The sequence below is a fragment of the Myotis lucifugus genome, unplaced genomic scaffold (genome assembly GCF_000147115.1).
Source record: "Myotis lucifugus unplaced genomic scaffold, Myoluc2.0 scaffold_15, whole genome shotgun sequence".
Taxonomy (NCBI): domain Eukaryota; kingdom Metazoa; phylum Chordata; class Mammalia; order Chiroptera; family Vespertilionidae; genus Myotis; species Myotis lucifugus.
Window position 1 is genome coordinate 10,558,303 of NW_005871063.1, and position 25,054 is coordinate 10,583,356.

General features: G+C 36.0%; 1 protein-coding gene across 1 annotated transcript in view; it reads right to left on the bottom strand.

The window, feature by feature from the left end:
• Positions 1-25,054, bottom strand: part of AGMO (alkylglycerol monooxygenase) — a 263,397-nt gene that overhangs the window by 89,924 nt on the left and 148,419 nt on the right. Inside the window, exon 12 of the mRNA XM_006085039.2 lies at positions 22,644-22,749. Coding sequence (XP_006085101.1) covers positions 22,644-22,749 — 106 coding nt within the window. The remainder of the gene's footprint in view (positions 1-22,643; positions 22,750-25,054) is intronic.

Sequence of the window (25,054 nt, forward strand, 5' to 3'; positions counted from 1 at the left end):
TCAATAATTTTATATGTAATTTAATAAATGATTGTACCTATAATATTTTAAAAATGAGACTCTAAAAGCATCTCAACTTAAAATTTACTGTGTAAACCTTATAAATGTTTTTTAAACTAACTTACATCACAAAATTCACAAACTGATTTAATGAAGATTAAAACATTCTTCTTATACACATTTGCACATACACAGTCAAATGACTATACTTTAATACATCAGGTCTTTCAAACATATATTAAATAACTATTGAAGTAGAAAAAAATAACAACCCAAAACATGTAAAAAGTAAAATTCTTAAGTTAAAAAATATATTTAATTTATCACCTCACATCTTACTTTTAGCTAGTCATCTTAGTTTTTAAAATCCAATTTCAACTTTCTTTTATCCCATATTTGTTTTAGTAATTTATTGTAATTTATGTTTATGTTTATTATTGTATTATTAATCATTTAAATTATAAGACAATTTATGTCATCTTAGCTTTGTTGTTCTACAATTTGTATCTGTCCTGTAGAGTGACAAAACACACACACACACACACAAAAAAAAAACATCCAAAAGAATAAAAACATATAAATTCACTGCAATAACTATGTAAGTCAAATTTTATAAAGTAGAAAAAATAAAATATTCTCATTAGGAATAGGGAAAACTAATATAGTGGATACAAGTTTTAAACATTAGATATTACTGTTTCTTAGGAACCTAATTCATGTTGTTCTCAATAACTAAACCCAATAAATGCATTTGGAGAGAAAAAAAGTGTTTGGGGAAATGGTAAAAAAAAACCTGCAGTTACCTTCTGCCACTAGATGGAGCCCAGGCATCTATATGGCAAAATCCTCACTGAGTTTACAATTGGCTATACCTATTTGATTACTCAGAAACTGACAAATGAGCTATACGATCTGAAGGTGTGGGGGGAAATAGGTGTTATTTTAGACTGTAGTATCTAGGCAGATGTTACTTAATTAGAAGTAGACATTACTTCTTTTCTTTAGGGTCCTCCTTCCTGAATACAGATTCTCCAAAACACAAAACACACAGACCTCTTTAATTTGTGCCTACCTCTCAACATTCTATTCTGTAAAGGCTTATCAGAAATGATCAATACTCTCTTAAGATCATTCTAGCTTTATTTCAATTTTTTTCTGAACCTACTTATCATATGAAACATTCATTCTTGTTCTTGATCATATATTTCTCTTATGGGTGGTCACAATGATTTCATTTAACGAAACTGTCTTCTCTATCATGAGAAATGACAAAACTCTATGATCACCCCCATGGATATCAACTTCAAAAATACAAATGGCCTACTTGACACAAATACCATCAATTTGTTGTGGGCTGCACCTTTAGGCCGCTGGGTAGAGGGCAATCATAGAGGAAATATTTCTATGTGCAAAAGGCATGGCGAGGAAAAAAAATCAGACATTTGGTGCATCCTACCTTCAATAATTAAACTGGTCAGATTGCCAAATATTATCTTGGACAATATTAAAAAAACCTATAGTCCCTGGACCAAGATGGGAAAGATTTTGTGAATGGCAGCAAAATTTACAACTTTCCAGAGAATAGAATTTTGGTATTATCATCTTAATGTAAACAATTGTTGTTTTTATATCTTCACCCAAGGATATGCTTATTGATTTAAGAGAGAGGGGGAGGGGAGAGAGAGTGAGGGACAAAAGAGAGGGGGGGAGAGAGAGAGAGAGAGAGAGAGAGAGAGAGACATCAATGTGAGAAAGAACCTTGACTGGTTGCCTCCCACAAGAACCCTGACTGGGGATTGAATCTGCAAATTTTCAGTATATGGGGTGATGTTGCAACCAACTGAGCCACACTGTCCAGGGCCATTGTTTTTGGTAAATCCTGAAAGTTCACAATGTACAGGAAGATTGTGGCTAAAGAGCAAGAGAGACAGTCAGAACTGCCCAATTAATCCTTTCTTGAATTTTGGATTGTTATTGCTTAAGCCACTAATATTTAGGATAATTTGTTATGCAGACATCATAACTACAACAGGAGTAACATATCTGATAAAAATGTTGTGGGGACAATTTGAGGAAATGTATCTAAAGCGGTTAATACAGTGACTAGTGCACAGTATATGCTTAAAATACGGAAGTAGGTGCTACTAAAATTGTGTTTTTGAGTGTGAGTGTGTGTGTGTGTGTGTGTGTGTGTGTGTCCAGGTGCTTAAGCCCAGGGAAAGGGATAGAAAACCCTAATTCAGGAGAGGCTGTGCTTTTGCAACTTGTAGGCTAGACTAAGTGTTTACTAAAACATACTTTCTCTTCTGCTGAGCTAGATTTTATTTCCCAGCCTCATTTTAATTAAGAATGGCCATGTGACTAATCCTGCCAAGGCAATGAGAGCAGAGATTATATGTGCTGCTTCCACCAGGGCCTGAAAACTTTTCTTCCTTTTTTTTTGTTAGACCTTTTTAAAAATTGACTTTTAGAGGCAGAGGAAGGGAGAAAGAGAGTTTAGAGAAACATCAATGTGAGAGCAAAACAACAATCCACTGCCTCCTGCATGCCCCCTATGGAGGATCAAGCACACTACCTGGGCAGATGCCCTGACCAGGAATTGAACTGGCAACCTTTTGATGCATGGGATGACGCCCAACCAACTGAGCTACACTGGTCAGGGCCCAAAAACTTTTCAATGGATAATCTTCTACTCTCCTTCTACTTTTTTTTCAGAATGCAGGGGAGGGTAAAAACATAAGATAGAAGGAGCCTGGGTTCCTAAAAGACCACGTAAGAGCTACACACCAAACAAGAACACTAACATTGGTTTTTTGTGAGCAGAAAAATAAACTTCTATATTTGTAAGGCACTGGTACTTTGGAGTTTATCCATTGCAGTAGGTAGTATGATACTAATTGATGTACATCTTTATTGGACCCTCATATCTTCCTATCAGAATACCCTCTCTTACTGGCATGCTACTCCATGTCTGATTCTGGCTTGAATTGTAGGAATTTAGCAATATATAAGGAATTGAATTGATCTCAACAGTTAAAAGTCCCACTGAGAATAAGATCTGTTTCATCAGGAACTTTCACTAAATCAAAATCAAAGAGATCACATTTTCAATGTACTTCACATACAATTTCCTCTATCCTAATATATTTTCTCATTATATCCTCTTTCCGATATTTGACCACATTTTGTCTTTTCACTTAACGAGCTCAGCTACAGCTTCTGGTCCAACCTAACCTTGTGTTCTGATTTTCTCATTTATTAGGTGTATGACCTTGGACAAGTCAAAATTTAAAAGAAGACCTTTCTTGTATAATTTCAATATTTAATCTGAAATGAGATAAAGTAAACAAATCCAGGATCCCATGAAAGTACCTAGTACTAGTAGCAGCTTAATAAATAACTATTATTCAAAATAAAAATTATTTACCAAAATGACTTACATTTATTACCAAAGTAAAATTACATTTCACTTTTTTTGAATACATAATGATATGAAAAAGTCTATATTTTTATATCCCAATTCTCTGGCAGATAGTACAGAGGAAAATATCTCAAATTATGGTATAAATTGCATAATGCATTCTGGGCATGTGAAAGTTAAATGGATCAGTAACCCCCACCCCCATTTTTTTTAACCTTGAAATATCTCTGCTGTAGAAAACCTTCATGAACATTATAAGGGAAAGCTTATAGCCCAAACATACAACCTGCAAATTAAATTCAACTCTATCTTACCATAATATTTTCTACTAATGTGATGATACATCTGACAACATTTAACAAGCTTACTGATATTTATTTCAGAGCGCCACTTTGTAGCCTGAAATGGATACTCATCCCAGCAGGTGTCAAGACTCAACAACAATCCACTTTCAAAGTTAAATGAAAATTACACACTGAAATTCTATAAAGAAAAAAACTCTACTCATCAACCCCTTCCCCCCACCCCCCACCACCACCACTGCCAAAGACTTCTTGCACAATATTCTCTAAATGAAATTGCACTTAACTGATACAGTAAATGAATCTGGCGAAAAAATCCCTGTGGCTTAAAGAAACATCAAAGTCAATTTCATAAATGAGAAATAAAATGTGACTTCCTTTCAACAAAACAAACACCTTGATGCTGATTCTTTACCACATTAACAAGCAATTTAAAGTCCATATATTTCCTTTGAACTTGGTAGTAAGTTTCAGTGTGCCTAGTATGTTGATGTTAAATATGGACCTGACAACTGCTAATGTATATACCCTTTGGGTTACTTGATACTCTCTATAGAGACACACTACTGAATTAAAAAAAAAAGAGTTACTTCCATGAGTTCAAACATTCACTTGTAGAGAAAATGACTACAAAAACCATCACTATTTAAAGTGCTTAGAAAATACTGATTATGCAAATAATTTTATACTAATCTAGACATAACCATTTATAGCTAAAAAGACAACTGTAATAAATATCTGTGAAAAGTGGTTAAAATAATTGTAGTTTGGTATTTGATAGTCATTTTTATTTGCATAATTTCCAAATTTCAATAGCATTTATTCCTAGAATATCTTTTCTCCAGTGCTGTCAATATATCAACATTTCCTATAAACTCAATTTGTTAAATGCCCAATAAAAGTTACTATAGAATACAAGTAAGCCCAGAGAAGTGTGAAGGAAGCCATCAGTGGGAGGAATTTATCTCCCACAGCACAAAGAGGATTCCCAACAACAGTAACGCTCCTGATGAAATAAAAGAAAGCTTCACAAGCACCTTTATTTTTTCCTCTGTACATAAAAAGAGCTATTACTAAATGACTTAAAAAGTGGCCGAGGAAAAGAGGCAACCAGGAAAGAGGGACTCACAAAGCAGATTTGAAACTCCATACATCATCTTGAAAAGATATGCGGGAATGTGCAATTTCAAATTCTTCTCAAGCTTCTGACAACAATAAAACACTTCTCAAAAAGTGTTATTTACGTCCTTGTGATTGATGTAAGAAATATGTATGTGCTAGTGTTACAGTAACTTGTGTATTTACAATTACAATTATTTGCTTTCCAATAGTAATGTCTTTGAGGAAAAAACTATCACCTCATTCCATTCTCCTTTTGTGATATCAGAGTGACTGAAAAGTAGGTGATTAGAAAATAACAATCTGTTGTAACTTCAACCTCGCTCTCCCCTGGGGCAGTGGATTATTCCTACATCATAATATCTGTTAGTTAATACCCAAGGCTTCACCCAACTTCAAAGCAGAGATATTAAAGGCTCACTTTCCACTACAAGCAGGTGTATTTTTATTAGCATTCTCTTTCAAAATTGCTATGACTTCACTTGCGGATATCCCGCCAACAGCCATTATTGAAAGCCTGACTGTAATTGCTAGGTTACATGCAACGTCTGAAGCACAAAACCAATGTCACTTACAGCCCTCCAACAATTGACTGAGACCAAGTGTTACATCATTAAAGCTGAATTACAACACACCCATGGCGTGTTTTCCATGTGTGCTATTTTAAACAATAGTAGAGCAAAACCTGGCTATAAATTCACAGATCCCCAATTTGTTCGAACTCATGAACAATAAGAGCTGTCCGAGAGTCTTTTCTGGCTCCATTTGAGTCAGAAATGTCATGCACCAAAATTAAATGTCTGTTTGGATTTTACTGGAGATGGAAAGGCTAGCTTTATGTTGTAAATTTAAACAACCTGCCACAAAGGGAGACTCGCATTTGTATCGCTTGGGAAGGCATATTCATCTCTAATTGCTTAGGGTAACACAAATAAACGAAGGTAAAGTGTTCAGTTTCTTAACTGGTTTTGTGTAGAATAAATCAGATGAAGTGATGATGGCCTGGGTTTTCTGTGGGTCCAGATTGGATTTCTTTTCTTTGATAGAGTTGGATGTAGAATACATACATTCAGTTATTGTTAATGATCAGGAAGTTTTCTGGGAATTCATGAAAATTCAGTAAGATATTCATTAGTGCTGATAAAAGAATATTAGCAGGATACTCACATTATTTTTTTTCTAATTATGTTCTACCCATTCCATCATTTGGTGATCTAAGTGGAAATAATTTTTCTGTCATAGTGGTACGCAAAGCTATCATAATTACGTTTTTAGGAAGGTGGACAACTTTTTATTCAGCTTCAGTAATTTTTATGGTGCCTAGATTCCACCGGAAAATATTTAGTCACTCGCTTACTTGGATAGAAATCCATCCCCTGGAATAGAAATCATGGTCAACATGCCAGCATCTTTGTGCAGACAGGCCCTGAAAATATATACTAGGCAAGGCCATTGCCAAATGACTTGTGTCTGGCCAGAACTACCTTTCAAATGTTCTCTGCATACCAGTAACTGTTAAGATTTATTGCATCATGTGTAAATATATTTAAGCTTTCATATCAATAATTAGATAATATAGTAGCAGTCTACATTCTATATATTACCTGTCTTCAGTTATGGTTTCAGTAGCCACAATTAATATTCAGATTTCTCACCAAAACCTAACAGTAGTCTTCATGTTACTTTAAATATTCATATTCAACCCATTCATATGAAAAATTCTACACACACACACACACACACACACACAAAACTAATTCATAGAGAAATTAGTTTAGCCTCTTAATACATCCCTATTATGAGAAAATACTTCATAATAAACAGAAAATCTACTCCAAAATACAGAAGGTACTGGGGCCCTGTAAAAATATACATTAATCCTAAAGCTAAGTGCTAAGCCAGGCTAAATCAACTACTCCTGTACTCTCTATTATTTAAATCCTTGCATTCATGTAAAAAGTAACCTCTATGCACACAAACACACATACATACACATCAAAAAATTCTTCGGCTCATCACTTCTACCACATTTAATTCACAAATTATGAAAGCAAAAGGAATCCATCACATCCACTAAGGCAGGAAAAAAACAAACCTATGCTCTCACCACAAATATATGTCCACCCAGTTCTTTCCTTTATTTAGGAAATCTCAGTGCCAACTGAATCAAAGCAACCATACTATTTTAAGGTTTATTTGTTTTCTTTAAATTTGGCGGGCACTGTTCTTTCCTATAAAATTGGTTGACTCAATATGGAAAAAATATCCACCATTGACTTTCAGCATACCCACTTGTTATTCTTCATCTTGAATCCCAAAATTAATCTTACTGATTCATGTTTAAGGATTGGTGTTGAATAAAAAATATTTTGTGAAGTTATGTGTTCTGAGTTCATGAATTTGGGGAAATTTAATTTAAATAAGTGCCATTGAATATATTAGCCACATTCTTTAGATTCTAGGATCTGGGCTGTTATACTCATTCAAGAATTTGTCATCAGAATACTTGGTGTGTTTTGACACACACTGAGAAAGCAAAAGAGAATCTAAACTTCATGTGATTTCCAATTTAGACCTATCTGGTAAGACTTACTTTGTGTAGCCTTTACATGATTAAAAATACTTTTGTTAAGTAATTTCTTATCAGGCCCTACACATATTTCAGCAAATTATGATGATCCCGATATTATTTACATTTAGACTGTAATTTTCCCAAACCATACAAACAAAACCATTTTGACACCTGGTCCTTTAAAGTTCATGAACTTCAGCATCTAAAAACATGTGCAAGATTGTCAAACATTCCAGTGCACTCCCTGGGGCACCCAAACATATGTAACCGTGTATATCACAATGTTTCATGCCATCAAGTTTCCTTGGAAGAAATAACTGGGTCCTTTAATCAAGGCAGCAAGATGTCACATCTCTGAATCTGTGAGATAAGGAGCAAGGGCTTTGACGGAGACGCTTAACGGCAACCACAGCTTTCTAAAGTTTGAGTCAAGCATACTTGCTCTTTTGAAACTTTCTTTCATTCAAAGCCCATAAATAGTACCAAATAAAAATGCTAGAAGTACACAAGAGGAAAGCCCTTAGGCCAAAAATCACGTTTCAATTACAAAGCACATTTTATAATTATATAATTTATATTATCAATCATTGCAGGAGGAAAAAAGTCTAAGAAGGGGAAAGAGGAAATGAAAGGAGGGATTTCCCATAAAATAAGGGTGTGCCCTATAGTTTAGCACAGTCGACAGGGACATTTGATGACCTCCACCCCAGACACTCATCTCTGTCTTGTCAGAGATCTTCCAGGTTGAACAAAGGATTTTTGGAGAACGGGGCATGTGGGAAGGTGGATAAATCCACCCTTACCTGAAAGACACGCAGCAACTCCCCAGAGAAGAGGTCTTTATAATTCTGCCAGGGGGAATGGGAGGGCCAACTGCAACCCACCTGCTCACTCTACACCATCTTACAGCCTGCTAGCAAAACATACACAAAATGCCGCCACAGCAGCAGCCGTGGTACTCAGGGACAAAATGTCTTTAGCAGTCTTTGTCCACCTGTCTCTGAGTGCAACGACTGGCTGAGTCCTGCCAGCTGTTTCTTACATTTACCAGATTGCTGGCCCTTTTGCCCATGGACAGATAAATTAAGGCACCTGGGCTCCACCTTCCCAGTTTTGAACAGCAAGAGGAAGCTACTCTCCTATGGATACTCAGCTCCAGCAATTAGCTGAAGAAAGCATTAAGGGCTGCAAAACAGACACAATGGAGGATCTGGGGTTGTAATTAGGCAGTGACTTGGGCTGGCTGGTGGGAATATGTCATAAAAACTTTATCTCTGGTGGAGAGGACTGTTTTCTAAGTACTTTATAAATACTTTCATGTATGTGAATGAATAAAGTTTTATTTTTTAGCCATCTATAGACATTTTAATATGTTGATTTAGTGTTTTCTCTGTGTAAAACTCTATTTTACATTTTTTAGAGGTAAAATTCACATAACATAAAATTATTTTAAAGTGTACAATTTAGAAGCATTCAGTCCAATGTTGTGCAAGCAACACCTCTATCAAGTTCCAAAACATTTTTATCACTCCAAAAGAAAAAGGTATATTTTCACACATTCTTATGATACACATTTAAAAGTTATGCAAATTTAACTGCAGATAAGAATATAGTTGTATTTGAATCATTTCAATTACTGTTACACAAAATGTTTTGCCACTGTGTCTGTTTTCAGATTTGGTAGCTGTGAAGCTCTGACCTTCTTAGATTATTTAATTTGAAGGTCAACATTTGATGGAGATGTACTTTCAAAACTCTTCCACATGCACAAAGCTCCATAGGTCTCCTCTTCCCTCACTGTGGTCCCACTCAGGAACCAGAAGACCTAGCACTCTAACCATCTTAACAATTAAATCAACTTTAAAATAAATGTATTGTTGAGTGTGTAAGTGAATGAACAAATAAGAGGATGAATGGAAGTCTTATTTCAAAAGTGAGTAGATTTCATGAGCACCTATGCTGAACCTTTCATTAAAAATGTAGTGCACAGAATGAATCACCTTAACCTAATCACACTGCCCTTAAGCATTTATATGTTACTAGAGGCCCTAGGATCCCTAGCGGTTGCCGGCTGCGGGGGGCCTCCCTTCCCCAGCCACCTGCTGCCAGCCCCGCACCCCTGGTCAAACTCGTGGTCAAACTCCCAGTTGAGGGGACAATTTGCATATTAGGCTTTTATTATATACAGACTTATGTTTGATAGTAGGAGGTTGAATCCCAGCTACTTGGTAAAGAATCAAGAATTGGTAATGATACCAAGTGATCAGTCTCATGTATAAATTGGTTAGAGTACAGTTTTTGAAAAGTAAATGCTACCTGGTGTTTCTCAAACAGAAACTGTTTCGATTAGAAATAATCATTATATCATTAATCAAATAATCATTAATTAGATTTACATAAACTCAAATAAAGTACTATGAGCTAGTGCTGAAGTTGTTTTATGTTTCCATTTTTAAATATATATTTTTATTGATTTCAGAGAGAAAGGGAGAGGGAGAGATATAATCATTGATTGGCTGCCTCCTGTATGGCCCAACCTGGGGACTGAGACTGAAACCCAGGCACCTGCCCTGACTGGGAATCCAACAGTGACCTCCTGGTTCATAAGTAGATGCTCAACCACTGAGCCACACCAGCAGGGCATTTGTTTGCATTTTTGTAGTTTGAATAATGAAAGAAACCTATCCTATCTCTCTAAACTCATCAATTCCCATGGATATTTAACAGATGTCTCCCAAATTTATATCTTTAGCTTCGACAACTCCTGTTCTTTCCAAAGTTACATTTCCATATATAGATACAGAGTAGGCAATTAGATATACAAGTCTGAAATTCAGTGGATAAGCCAAGAAGGGGTACATACAATTTTATGTCAATAGCATACAGAAAGCATTTAAACCCATAAAACTGGGTAAATTGCCCCAGGTTGAGGAGAGATGACAGAGTGAAAGTAAGAAGAAGGAACCCACCAGGCACTATAAGACCTGAGGTTCAGGAGAGGAGTTGGTTTCAGTGGATGAAAAGAAGTGACTAGTAAGGCAAGAATAAAACTTGCAAGAGTGCGCTGGGGTGGAAACCAGAAGGAACAGTGAAAGAGGAAAGGTCAAGGTTGTTGCTCCCAAATTAAATTACAGTGAATTCATAAATGTCTTCCAGATCCATTTCTACCGAAGAAAGCTCAATCACCTTTAAAATCCAGTGTTAATGACTTCACTGGTAAACTTTCCCACCCCTCATCATCCCCTACCTCTGCCATTAGACCAGGCCTTATGTCTTAGGCAGTTTAATCAATAAATAGCTCAGAATGGGAATATTTTGAGGAAATCAAGAGGATTAGGCATGCTGTCCTGATCAGACTTCTAAAAAATCACTGATTTCATTCGGGTATGCATTTAGAAAGGAATTGTCACATGTGTTAATATTCTGATCAACATTCATTGTTTTAATCTTTTTGTGGGAGTAGAGTACAGTAGAAAAAGTACAGACAGACATCAAAATTGTAACCCACAATCAAATGATCTTGGAAAAGTTAATTACCTCTCTGCGCCTCAATTTCCTTATCTGAAATGTGGGGATAATAACATGCAATAACAAGTGCTGTGCGGAGTAAATGAAATAGGTAAGTTCTAAGGATACCCCTTGAAATTATATATTAGTGGGATAGTGTATCTTCCAACTCTCCACTGTAAAATGATCAATTCTATTTATTAATAACTATGTACCTTTTATGACAGAATATATCAGTCTCTTTCTCTTATACATCCAATAGAAAAGTGCCTTTTTGTCAATGAGAGCTTGAAGACTCTACTTGTTCATTCACCCTTATTTCAACTTAATTTAAGGATTAAATATCAAATTATAGTAACTATATACTGTATCAAATATTTAACTGATTTACTATTCTAACTCCAGCTTACTTTTAAGTTTTATAAAATGTAAACCAGATAGACCCAAATCTTTGCTTTAGAATTTTTGAATGAAAGGGGTCAGCAAAAGAGATTAAAGAATCTTTAGTAGGTCCAGGTTTATTTTTTGGTATTTATGATATCTTAGTCTTTCAGGACATATTACCATCCAGGGAGAAATTTTATTCAAAGGACAAATTACAAAAGTGATGAAGTGCTGAGTCATATGTACAATTCCTTACCCTCCTTGCTTTACCTCACTGCTGTTTTATTTTTATGTACATATGGTTGAAAATGGCATGAGCTTCATAGTTTCCACTTTCCTTTGGCTATGATAGGAACCACAAAATCCTTGCAAAACTTGCATTTGATGTTAGTTCTTGCCTTTCAAAAATAATTATGAATCATGAAAAAGGGGAGGAGAGAGAAGCATTTATTACTTTGCACTAGATAGTGAACAAAAAGTGTCCTTCTGGTAACCTATCCTAAACACATTTTAAAAGTTATGGGTTCAATCCCTGGTCAGGGCACATACAAGAATCAACCAATGAATGCATGAGTAAGTGGATTAAGAAATCTGTGTCTCTCTCTCTCTCTCAAAAATCAATCAATAAAATATAAATAAAATAGATCCTTATCGTGTTTGTCTCTGATCAGTTCCCCACCAACTTCTTCCTTACAAAACCACTTCAGTGATTACACTAAATTGAGAATCTAATAAAATGGCTCCTATGCTTAAAAACACTCCAGTGGCATCAGTGGTAATGTCCTGAGAACAAAGTCCAAACTTCTGACATGTACTCTCTACACATCTTTTTCTGCTCTTGCTGGTGTTCATTTTTCTAATATTATCCCTGATGTTCTTCCACTCTCAATAACACTCCAGCCATGAAGAACTATTGTCAATTTTCCAACATGGCAGGCATTTTCTTACCTACTGGCCTAGGCCCGAACTATTTGGTTTGCTTGAAATGCACTTTCTCACAATCCTTCAGTTGGTAAATGCCCATTCATGCTTAAGTCACAGATAGTCACCTCGAGTAATCTTATCACACATTGCTGCATTATTTATGTTTTTCTTCTATGTTTTCTCAATGTGCTTAACTTTAATGTAGCATTTCTCAAACTCCATTGGAATTACTAGCTGATTTTCTCATCTCCTCCCAGTTCTTAAAGACTGGGATAATATTTCATTTGCCATTCTCCCCCAGTATCTGTCTCAGTACTTAGTACTGGTAATTTTGTTATTTTCATCATCCAAAAACAGCTAGCAATTGTTAAACATTTATGATGTAGCAGAAAGTACCCTAAGCACTTTATATACAATATTTCATTTAATTCTTGTAACAACTATATTATTATCCTCAGAAAGCTTACAAACTTACCAATATTCACACAGCTGGTAAGTATCAAAGTTAGAACCCAACCCAAGATCTGTAAGTCCAGAATCCCTGTTCCTAACCACTATTATTAACATCTCCATCACAAAGTTGGTAATTTTAAATATTTGTTGAGTATATGAATGATTGATTGGCCTATTAAATCCAAGAAAGGTGAATGAAACATCAATGTTTTATAATAAAATTATTACTCAATATAGTTGAACATTTTCTTATAAACCAAAGAGAGGGTCCTTTAAATAGATTTTGTTTTTAATAGAAAAGAAAATACTGTTTCTTAGAAGATGTAGTAAAAAAAAATAGGTGTGTTAAATTCAGGTGAAGTTCAAAACCCACTGATAGAATTCTTTTCCATGTAAAAACCATATTTTTCAAACTAGAAACAGGCATCTCAAACTGCATATACTATATATTAGCTTTCAATCAGCAATGTAAACAATGTAATATAAGCATTACATGGACTCTACATTAAGATAAACCAAACCACTTTTGCCATGACAGATGTAATCACTCAAATTCCATTGGGAAAGAGGTAAGGCATTATTTGGTCTAGATCTCAGTACTTTAGTTAGTAAATAACTCGGGCTTTGTATATTCATTTCCTCATAACACCTATTTCCAACATTTAAACATTACAAAGTGTTTCAAGTGTTCTGGGCTTAGGATTCAATGGTAAAACATGACATTTGTTAATCTTCCTTCATCAGGCAGTTTTTATTTGACAGTTATGGGAATAATTTACTTTAAGTACTCTTTCCTACAAAACTCCTAAATAATAAGAGGAATATTTCATTGTAACCCTTCCTTATACTTAAGCCTCAGCATTTTTTAAAAAATCACAGATCTAAACGTAAAACAGAAGCTACTTAAACAGTTATACTTGAAAAAATTCAACAATTAGACTTTAGCCAAGTTGCTAATTTAAAAAATAATATGTAAGGGTTAAAATCTGAAAAATGAGTTGAGCATATGCAACATATGGCTTTGGAAAAATAGTTATTTTAATGTTGGTTATAAGCAAAAAAACAAAGTTGTCTGAATTGAACTGCACCTTAGAATTTTTTAAAAATTAGATTCAATTGTTTAAATTAAAAGTGCATTTTCAAGTAACTATTTTCTATATTTAAATTGACATGCTTTTATGTATTATATTTATTTCTTATGCATTCATGGGAAAATTACTCTTTGAAGTGTCAGTGTAGGTTATTTAAAAAACATAGGTAATACATTCATATGAATCAACTTGAAAAGATTCTGTGAAAAGTTCTCTTCCACATTTGTCCTCTTGCCATGCAATTCTTCTCCCCAGAGGACTCCAGTGTTACCATGCATGTATGTATGTATATTTGTACATCTACTTCCTGACAAATTTTATGCACACATAACCACATATAAATACAAATACTAAAAGACCACGATCCATGCCCTGGCTCCTCATTAACCACGTAACTCTGGACAAGACACTTAACCTTTTAGATGTAGGGCACATCTATAAGGTGGAAAAGGATAAATAGGGTTTTCCCCATTCTAAAATAGCTCAAATGATGAAAGCTGAGAACAACAGTTATTTTCATCTCAAAGTTTAAGCATCTTCCTTTAACCTGTAATAGAGAATAGAGTTTTTATTCCATGGCACAAAGTTACAGGGACTCACATGCTATCTGTTTGCCTCTTCTGCTTGATGCCTATTACCTGAAAAAGTAAAAACCCTGCCGAGATGACCATTCATGGACTCAAAACTGTTTGTTGCCTCCCTCATTGATGTCTTGAGGGACTGTAGGCTCAGGGTGGCCAGATTGTTTAATAATTCAAGAAAAACATTAATCCAGGTTCTTAAAGTCTCCTGATTTAAACATGTTGGTAACTATCAAATTTTAAATGAAAAACAAATAGCTCTGTGCAGGTCAAGCAAAGTACAACTAGGGGTTGAATTCAGCTTATGAACCCTGAGTTTTCAGTATAGACCCTGCTCACTGGCAGGCACTGAAGTAAAACAAAGTCTGTTAATCTCCCATCTTGATACAAAAGGGAGACTATTACTGGTATACTAGACCTATCCTTATGTCAAAAGTAACCCCTTATAACTTCTTTTGCCTGTATTCTTACAAAATAAATTTCATTCATAGTTCTTGCTCTCAAAGACATTTTCCTGTGGTTAACTCCTACTCTTTGTCACATTTGCTATTCCAGAATACCTTTGACATTCATAATGTTCCTATAATATTTTATAACATAACTAGAGGCCCGGTGCACAAAAATTTGTGCACTCGAGGGGGTCCCTCAGCCGGGCCTATGCCCTCTTGCAGTCTGGGACCCCTCGGAGGATGTCCACCTGCTGGCTTAGGCCCGCTCCCTGGGGGATCAGGCCCAAGCTGTCAGTCAGACATCCCTCTGGCAGCCCGGCAGCCTTGGGGGATGTACACTTACCAGCAGGGAGCAGACCTAAGCTGCAATCAGACATCCTTAATGCTGCTGAGGAGGTGAGAGAGGCTCCTGCCACCACCGCTGTGCTGGCAGCCATCAGCCTAGCTTGTGGCTGAGCAGAGCTCCCCCTGTGGGAGCACACTGACCACCAGGGGACAGCTCCTGCATTGAGCATCTGCCCCCTTGTGGTCAGTGTGTGTCATAGTGACCAGTCATTCCCAGTCGTTCTGTTAGGGTCAATTTGCATATTACCCTTTTATCATATGGGATAGAGGCCTGGTGCATGGGTGGGGGCCAGCTGGTTTGCCCTAACGGGTGTCCTGGATCAGGGTGGGGTCCCACTGGGTGCCTGGCCAGCCTAGGTGAGGGGCTGATGGCTGTTTGCAGGCTGGTCAAAAAAAAGAAAAAAAGGAGAGACTGGGAGCTTCCATCACTGGAGGGGCTTGGCCAGCCTGAAAACGGCCCTTAGCCCCTCACCCAGACTGGCCAGGCACCCCAGTGGGGACCCTCACCCCATGGAGGTTTGGCCAGCCTGGGTGAGGGGCTGATGGCTGTTTTCAGGCTGGCCACACCCCCTTTCAGGCTGCTCGCTCCAGCTCCATGGCCACAGTCGGCTGAAAGCAGGTATCTGGGGTTTATTTACCTTCTATAATTGAGACTTTGTTGCTTTGAGTGGAGCTCAGAGCCGCCTCGGCAGCTTGGCTTCCTCCATCATTGGGGAAATTAAGCCTCCTGCTTGCTCCAGCTCCGTGGCTGCCGGCCGCCATCTTGGTTGGGTTAATTTGCATATAGTCGTTCTGATTGGCTGGTGGGCATGGCTTAAGGCGTAGCGAAGGTATGGTCAATTTGCATGTTTGTCTGTAATTAGTGTAGACTAGTGGTCTGATGCACAAAGATTCATGCAAGAATAGGCCTTCCTTCCCCTGGCTGCCAGCACCACCTTTGCTCCAGCTCGGAGCCGCCTTCCGCCTTAGTGTACTGCCCAGAGGCCTGGAGCGGCCGGGTCGGGGCAGAACACCTGTGTCATTGCCATGGTGATGACACAAGCATCCTGGCCCAGCCGCCATCTTTGTTGCATCAATTTGAATATTCCCTCCTTATTGGCTGTGGGTGCCACCATCTTTGTCACAAAAGTGATGGTCAATTTGCATATTCCATCTTTATTAAATAGGATAATTAGTATGATTATATAATCTGTATTCTATTATATAATATATAACAATGTTTTACATATATATTTTATCAGAAGTGGGAATAAACAAAGGGTGGGTCAAACTAGGTTTAAGGTTGTTCGTATGGAAAACAATACAATAATTAATAAATAACAACAGAAGAATAAATTCTGTGTTTCATGTACTCAGAACTGTAAATCTACTTCTGCCTCACCCTTTAAAATCCCTTGTGACTTGTATGAAATCCAAAGAGAACAGTTGAGCATTTCAAAGTCTAATTTTTCTCCAAAGGCCCACATTCCAATGACCCAACTCCATCCAAAGGATACCTGAATTCACTCACCTGTACCCTCTCTCTTGAGAAAATCTCATCAACACATATTTATATTATTACTCCTAAGGTCAAATACATGCTTAAAATGATGCTGGCCAGAACTAAGTACAAGTACACTAAATAATGGATGAAACTGCCCAGAAGGCTGCATGAAGAGAGTAAAAATAATCTCAAACTCCTAAGTAAAACTAAGTATATCATACAGTTTTTTTGAAAACAGGTATTTTCCAAGATATGCTATTTTGCTATAGCTTTACCTAGATTGCTTTCTATTTGCTCCCTTATAATACTAGTATAGAATCTACATTTTTAGGGGCATTATTACTGGAGTTAATATGAATAAAGTATCTCCTCCTATTCACCTGATGATTTTCCTCTGAAATAATGAAATAAGCCTGAATGAATACTACCACTGCAGGTTGAAATAAGCCCACCATTTTAGCTGTCATAGGGCTGAATTTAAAATAAGTGGAAATCACATACAAAACTATTCATAGCCTTCCACAATCCCTAAGAGTATTTAGCACACTGAGAAAAATATTTTTTTTGCATTGTGATTTGCACACAGCATCAATAACAAAAACAGAAGAGCAACCTTTAAAGTTTCTCTAAATGATCTGCCTAATGCATTTTGATTAAACACATCCACATGTTTATTGTAAGCCACTAAATATGTCTTACACTGAGATTTCTTTGTGTGAGTGACACCTCAGTGATTTATAATGAACACTTAGTGAGAGTAAAGGGAAAGAATGAGATGCCTCTGGTTACTTTTATGCTAGGCCCACCGACAATAATTTAATCGTGCTGAGTATTGATAACATTCTCTGTGCAGAGCTATTACTGGCTTTTGGCACATGGATTCTCAGAGAGCCTTCATAAAGACTTGCTGTCATTTACTTCAAAGATACTGGCTTTAGGATTCCAATACCCAGTGCTCTCCTGATCACAAATTTGTTCCAGGCTCCACTCCAATGACCTGACTCCATTTCCACTGGCCGGGAATCCCTCTAAGCTCCATCCTTACCAGTAAGAAACCTTGTCTGGAAGATGGATTTATAGCAAGCAATTTTTTTAAAAAAAATCTACTTTGATAATTCATTTGTTTGGAGTGACTTTGTAGGTTGGAAAGAGCATGGTGGTGATTATATGGAGGTGCAGTCAAATTCTCACAGAGCACAGTGAGGATCATAATTGTATTAGTCCTGTCTTTTATGACCTCAAGTGTCATGTCCTAAAACATCTCATAGGTTCAACTCTTCATTTCTTAAAGATTTCTTGGAATCTCATTCTTATTAGTGAATTAATTATATGAATATAAATCAATAGCAACTATTTAATCTGTGTGGTATTGTTTTATTTTTAAATCACATAATCAGTATGAAATCTTAAACACTGAAGTAACTTTAGAAATCTACTTCATTCCCTTGACCTTACAGATGGTGAAACTGAGAACTAAGTGACTTTCCTCACATTGTTAATTCATAACAGCATATGTCTGGAATCTGAATCCAATTTTTTCTCCATCTCGTCACAAGTAATTTAAATACTTGTATAAAGCTAGGCCAAGCCAGTGTCAGACATTGTCATAAACAAACAAAATTTAAGAGAGGTATTACCTTCTTGTGCTGTAAACAAGATTGAAACCCTTGGTAGAAATAGTATAAATGACAACATAAGCTGTGTAGAAAATTTTCTATTAGCTTTTAATCTGTAGCAGCCAATTCCCCTGGACCTACTATATAGGCATGCAGAGAGGATGACACCCATTAAACAGCAAACTTAGGAGTGGCAAGTGAGTGTGTCAGGCAGCAACTTTCCAGCAGGTGCATGCTTTTCTCTGAGATTACATGTCCACATGGTGATTAGTGAGCTGGCAGTCTCCCTTGAGACCTAACAGGACACCTAATATTTGAGAGTCAGAGAGTAGATCTCCACTTCCTCCCTGGAGAGAAGGTTTCAACTGTCAATGGTTCAATACCAAACAGCCAAATTTGCTCTTCCATCTGAACATTTGCCTAGGAAAAGCTGGCACCTGCCATGTTTCACCTCAGAGAAAAGGAATGAACAAATTAGCTAGCTTTTCCTTTCTGTAACAATTTGATCACAGCAAAGTAACTTCCAGAATGTTGTTAAAGGTTACACATCGCTTTTGTTTGTTTGATTTACTCTAAAGAAAGCTTGGTGCACCAGTGACATGCAGAGCTTATGAAGGATAAATGCATGATTTTTGAAAGATGGTTATTAAAAGTTGTTAAGTCTTGTTATTTTTTGTTAATAGTATGAAATCATTAGATAAAATATGACTTTTTAACCTTTTTCCCATTATGGCATGCCTGGGAACATTAGGTATTCTAAGTAACTGAATTTCTCAGCCTACTTAAAGTTATTCCATGAATATAATAAAATTGTACTATATTTTATGTACACTTACGAATGGTTATTTACTCATGCAGTTCACTAATTAATAAACCTCAATCTAGAAACCAGAGTGATTAATGGGCAAATGTCTACACATGTACAAAGAATGCACATAAAAATGCAAATTTAACTTACCTCTGTCACCTTTAAATACAGAGATACTTCCAAACACAAAATACCTCTCCACCATTATAAAAGTAAAAACTGTAATACTTTGGGGGGGAGGGGAGATAGCAGGTGCTTAAAAATTCATCTATAATAATAAAAGAGTAATATGCTAATTAGACCAGATGTCCTTCTGGGCGTCATTCCGGATGTTCTTCCAGATGAAGCAGGGACTGGAGGCAAGAGCCCGGGTCCTGGGTGCCTGCTGGTGGCCAGAGGGAAGTAGCCCGGGTCCTGGTTGCCGGAGGGAAGCCAGTGCCAGCAGCCAGGGGAAGGAAGGCCTACTCTTGCACGAATTTTTGTGCATTGGGCCTCTAGTTTAATTATAAAAGAAAAGGTAGTTCTAAAAACTAAAATTCTGTTAATAGTGATTCTCTGGGGTGGGGGAGTTTGATAGCATTTCTTGAAGTTATGAATGAAAGTTTTAGTGATAAAAATGTATGCTTGAAATTATCTCTATTTTTTAGCCAGCAGTAGAAACAAAAGCAGACTTCTAAGAAGCATATCATATATTCAAGGAAAGGAAAGGCCATGTGGTTGAAAGTGCCAAGTGATAATTTGGATACCTGGGTTTTTACTATAATTTTCAATTTGCTTTAGGAAAATTATGTCATTTTCATGCTACAATTGCTAATGATGTTAATTGGACACATAAACATAAAAAGGTTTATAGCATCATATTAAATAAGCATTAATAAAAGTTACCAAATACCTAGATTTAAAAAGAAAAACTATTGTAAATTTTTATTTAATATCTTAAACATATACATAGATAGAGAGAAAGAAAGTAGGCCAGTGTATTACACAGTATGCACATTATTTTTCAGAAGACAGGTTCCATTAACCTTGACTATCTTTACTTGTCAAGCAGTTAATATGACAGAAGAAATAACAGATTCTCTTTTACCATTAACCTTGGGAAAGGAGACCCCCATTTCCAGTATTTATAATCATTTGACACAATCTATTAAAGCAACGAAAAGACTCCCCCAAACAGAGATCTCCAATTTGCTCACTGTGAATAAAACAAATACATAATCCAAATTTGACCTCACTTTCAAAGGCATATAAGACAGTTTCCCTAGTTGTCTTGCCTATTTTTAAATTTTTTATGGTGGTAAATAAACCTTGGAAAATTCCATCGTAGATTTTACCACCTGAAACTGCAGCTGTTGGCTGCCACTATCAAAGCCTCACAACTCCAAACTCACGTGCAAACCTCATCAAGGGCAGACATTTCTAATTGATTCCAGAAGTATTTCTTTTGCTGAGATCAGGGGGCAAAGGAAGAATAATGAGCAGCTTTTTAGAGGGAATTGGGGGTTAGGGTGTTGAGGAAAGGGGGAGGGGAGCTTTTAAAATCTCAGGGCTTGGCCAGAAATGCATAGCAATTTTACGGTCAATTGGCGAGAGCATCTGGAACCAGGCATCCTGGCCTCGTAGTTGATGGTAGTGAAACCAGCTTACAGGCAACAGCAAGCCCATAATGAGTCCCTGTCATGTACTAGTGGAAACCACGTTGACGTTCTGCCAAATATCCCTGCACCTTTTTCTCAGGGTCAGGATTCCCCTTAGAGTCCTCCTCAAATATATGAAACACTGTCCCGTGGATCGTAACCCATTTGAGCTATTCGTAAAGGCAACTCAAAAAAGGAAAAGCTAAAAACTTAGATCTTGTATGTGTTTAATTCCTCGAGTGCTGACAAGGCTTTATATCACAAAGCCATGTTTGCTTTCATTTGGGGGATATATTTCAAACGCAGCAGGCCATCTTGTTAGTGCACGGAGAGTGTCGGATGCTCAGGCCATAAATCATAGCACAGCGCGTGGCACACGGGCTGGAGGAGGCTCTTTGTTATTTCAAATGCAGGACAGGTGATTAGAAAAAGGGGCAGGGCCTCTCTCTTTTGAATGCCAAGCAGAAAAACTAGGTGATGTGGAAATAATTTCTTAGGAGTAAATGATGTTTACCTTAAGCCCCTGCTCGTAATTCACCAGGCTGCCACTGGTCGATTACACCCACAACTAAGTCAGGGGAAAGGACAGCCATGAGAAATGGAGGGGATGTGAGTCAACAGGATGGAAGCTGGTTCAGTGGACAGAAATGGGCCATGCAGAAAACTAGACTGCTAACATTCCTGACTTTCTATTTTTACCCAAACAATATAATTAATAGAGATTGGATCCATTTTCCAACTCACTCAAAATTCAAAGTTTGCAATGGTGAACTAAATTCAACATGTTTGCTCTTCTGGTTAATCTACTCTTGGCAAGGAATCACTTCCTGCTTTCAAACAAGAAAAGTAAAGCAAGCAAAAAAAGACAAGACAAAGTAAACTAAACTAAAAAATGCATTTAAAATGCTTCTTTAAAAACTCAATTTTAATGTAAAATTCTGCTAAAAACACCTGTTTTGATAATGTTAGTATAAATTAATCAGAAATATATAGAATGTGTGTTCCTCATAATACACATAATATTAAAATGGGGGGAAAAGTGCTTGATGGTGGAAATCTTTTTGAACCTAAAGTATTTGGTAAAGCACTTGGTGGATGTCCACATGAGGACTTTTAAAAAAGGGCCTAAGGGATAAGGGATGGATGGGCAAGAATAAAAATGTATTTATGTCTCTTAATTTTTAACCATCTTAATAAAAAACATGATATATAGAAAACTATCATGGATTAATATTTTCTAGGGTGCACATTCATAGTAGAAAAATCCCACAGGGCCAATAAATTATAGGAAATTTAATGCGACAATTTATAATGAGGAGACTATAGAACTAGTCTCCTCATTTTATAAAACAAAAAAAAGCAGCAATATATTCTAATATTGCTTTAATTTGTTTACCAAGTATTTTTTTTGCTCATAGAAGGTATTTACTTTTAGAGGAATCACAGGAAATGGACAGTAATTTTTTAAAGAGGAGCCTCAAATAAATAACCCCAAATAGCTTATTTTCACCTGCTCCTTAGCCTGTACTATGTAATCATAATTCTGTAGAATTATAGGTAATTGACAAAATATGCAACAATTTTCATTTTCGCCCTAAAAAGAAAAATCTCAAGTGGCAAAGTCTTTGCCAAGAACTTCTAGTAATTAACTTCTACTATTTGTTGAGAACCAAGTATGGTGGCCCAATTTCTTTATAAACATCATGCAATGTAACTTGTCCAACAATTGTGTGAGATTAGCCATGTCAATCCCAAATTAGAGACCAGAAAACTGAGGCTTAACACTATTAACTAGCTCAAAGTGACACAATAAGTTTTGGTAAGTAGATGAACAGGTAAAAATTTCCCACAAGTACTAGTCACAAAATAAACAAAAACGTTGTTGAATAAATGAATGAAATAAGCAGTAGATGTATAATCCTGCTATAGGCACCGAAAGCAAATGTCTTACCTCAAAAGCAAATGACAAGAAAGGGATGAGAGGCTTCAGATGGCCAAATCGACACAGCATTAGAAACACCAAGCAACGGGAAGCTTCCACAACAGCTGCCTTAGGTCTGAAATAGTGTCATTAACAGGCATTAGCTTTAAGTATGCTCCTCACATGTTTACAATCTATAATTAATACAGTGATATACATTTCTTTTAAATTTAAAGAATTGTGCTGCACTTTCATATATTTGAGGAGCATGTGCCTCTGAAGCTGTTTGAAAACAGGCATTAAAGGAAGAAATAAAATGCATCTTTTTAAAAAAACTGTTTATCGATTTGAGAGAGAGGAAGGGAGAGGGAGATAGAAACATTAATGAAGAGAGAGAATTCATGATCGGCTGCCTCCTTAATGCCTCCTGCTGGGGATGAAGCCCACAACCCTGGACATGTGCCCTGACCCCAGAATCAAACCAGCAACGTCTTGGTGCGTGGGACAATGCTCAACCGACTCAGCCACATTGGCTGGGCAATAAAATGCATCTTTTAAAGAAAATCTGTTCTTTACCAATGTATTGCTTAGTTTGAGCATTGATGAATCAGGGTGAAGCATACTCTAAACTACTGAATCAAATAGTAAACAACTAAATGTCTAAGGTTTAAAGTAAATGACACTTCCCTCACTCAATGCTTTTACCTGTACACTTCATTCATTAAAAAGTTACTTGGTAGGAGGACTGATATAGTTAAGAACTCTAAAATAAAGAAAGTTGAGTTCTGAAATATTGGGAATGTGAAATTTGTGTAATTATACCTAATTTAATAGGTAACATTATAGATCTTTGTTAATTATTATGATGAATATTTTCTGTATATATGATATCTAAAATATAGGAAATACATGTATTTATGTATTTGGAACAGTGTTGAATGTCACATGCAGATGAACATTTATTCACTGCCTCATAATGATGGTAATAAACAGATACTTTATCAGTTTAAAATAGTTTGATATGACATTTATCTAACACTTGTTGGAAATTTTAGTATTTGTGTAAAAGACACATAGTATTGTTATGAAGGTAAATTTTCTAACTAAAAAATTAGAGAATCAATGTCATTAAAATGCAACTATATTTATTTTAGAATATAGAGGTATGTAAAAAAAAGGAAACCTAAAGTATATTTTTAACTTAAGACTTTCTTCTATTGTCTATTATTTATGACCCAGTGTTTCTGTAAAATTGAATATAATAATAACATTTTAGTACAAAAAAGAGAACACATTTTTAAACTCAATAGAAACAGGATAATATTTTATAGTCTGTTTGCATTCAAGTAATGGGATTAAGTTTTTTGTGAAAAAAATATTAAGAAAGCTTTTTCCTTGTAATGTCATAACTCATTATGATAATTTTTAATGATATATGGGTAATTTTAAATTAAAAAAAACAAGATTCCTATTTTTAAACACGTAGTTTTTGTTGTTTTTAATATATCTTACCTTTTAAACTTTTATATTGTGAAATGAAACATACATATAGAGAAGTAAAAAAAACAGAAATATGCAGCTGGGTGATTTTCAACAAATAAGCAACCATGTAACCACCACCCATTATCAGCACCCCAATGATACCTCTTACCTCCTCAATATTTTCACCCTCCCTCTCTCTCAGCAAGAATCAATCCCCCGACTTTTATGGTAATCATAGCCTTTCTAGCTCTTTTTTAAAAAAATGTTTTACCACTTTAGCATAAATTTCTAAAAACTAGCCTATAATTTTATATCTTTCCTACATTTCATAAATGGGATTATACTGTATGCACCTTTTTGTATCTGGCATCTTTCACTCAGTATTGTGTGTGAGACAGACCTATGATGCTGCAAATAGCAGGGGTTCACTCTTTCACTCCTGCATAGTATTCCTTTGTGTGGGTATACAAAATGCATGTAACCATTCACCTTGTGAAGAACATTTAGTGTTGACAATATATGTTTATTGTAAACAATGCTGTCTGCACATTCCTTTCCATGCGTTTAGGTGTATTTTTTAATACATAACTAGGATTGAATTACTGGATTACATATATACATATATACACACACACACACACACACACACATATATATACACACACACACGCATACATACAAATATATGTTAAAATTATGTTAGAAAAATTCTTAGTTTTTCAAATTAAATATCACAAAATAAACCCCTCTCTTCAGTGTGTGAGCATTTTAACAGTTGGTATTAATTCTTTTAATTTTAGTCATTTGGGATATAAAATCTTTGCTACTTATAAAATTTGCCAATAGCATCTCCTACTTGGTTTTATTTTTTACTGTCTTAATGATAATTAATTTTTGAAAAACGGACTTTCTTAATAGTATTATAATCTAGTTAATCAATTCTATCTAATGCATCATAA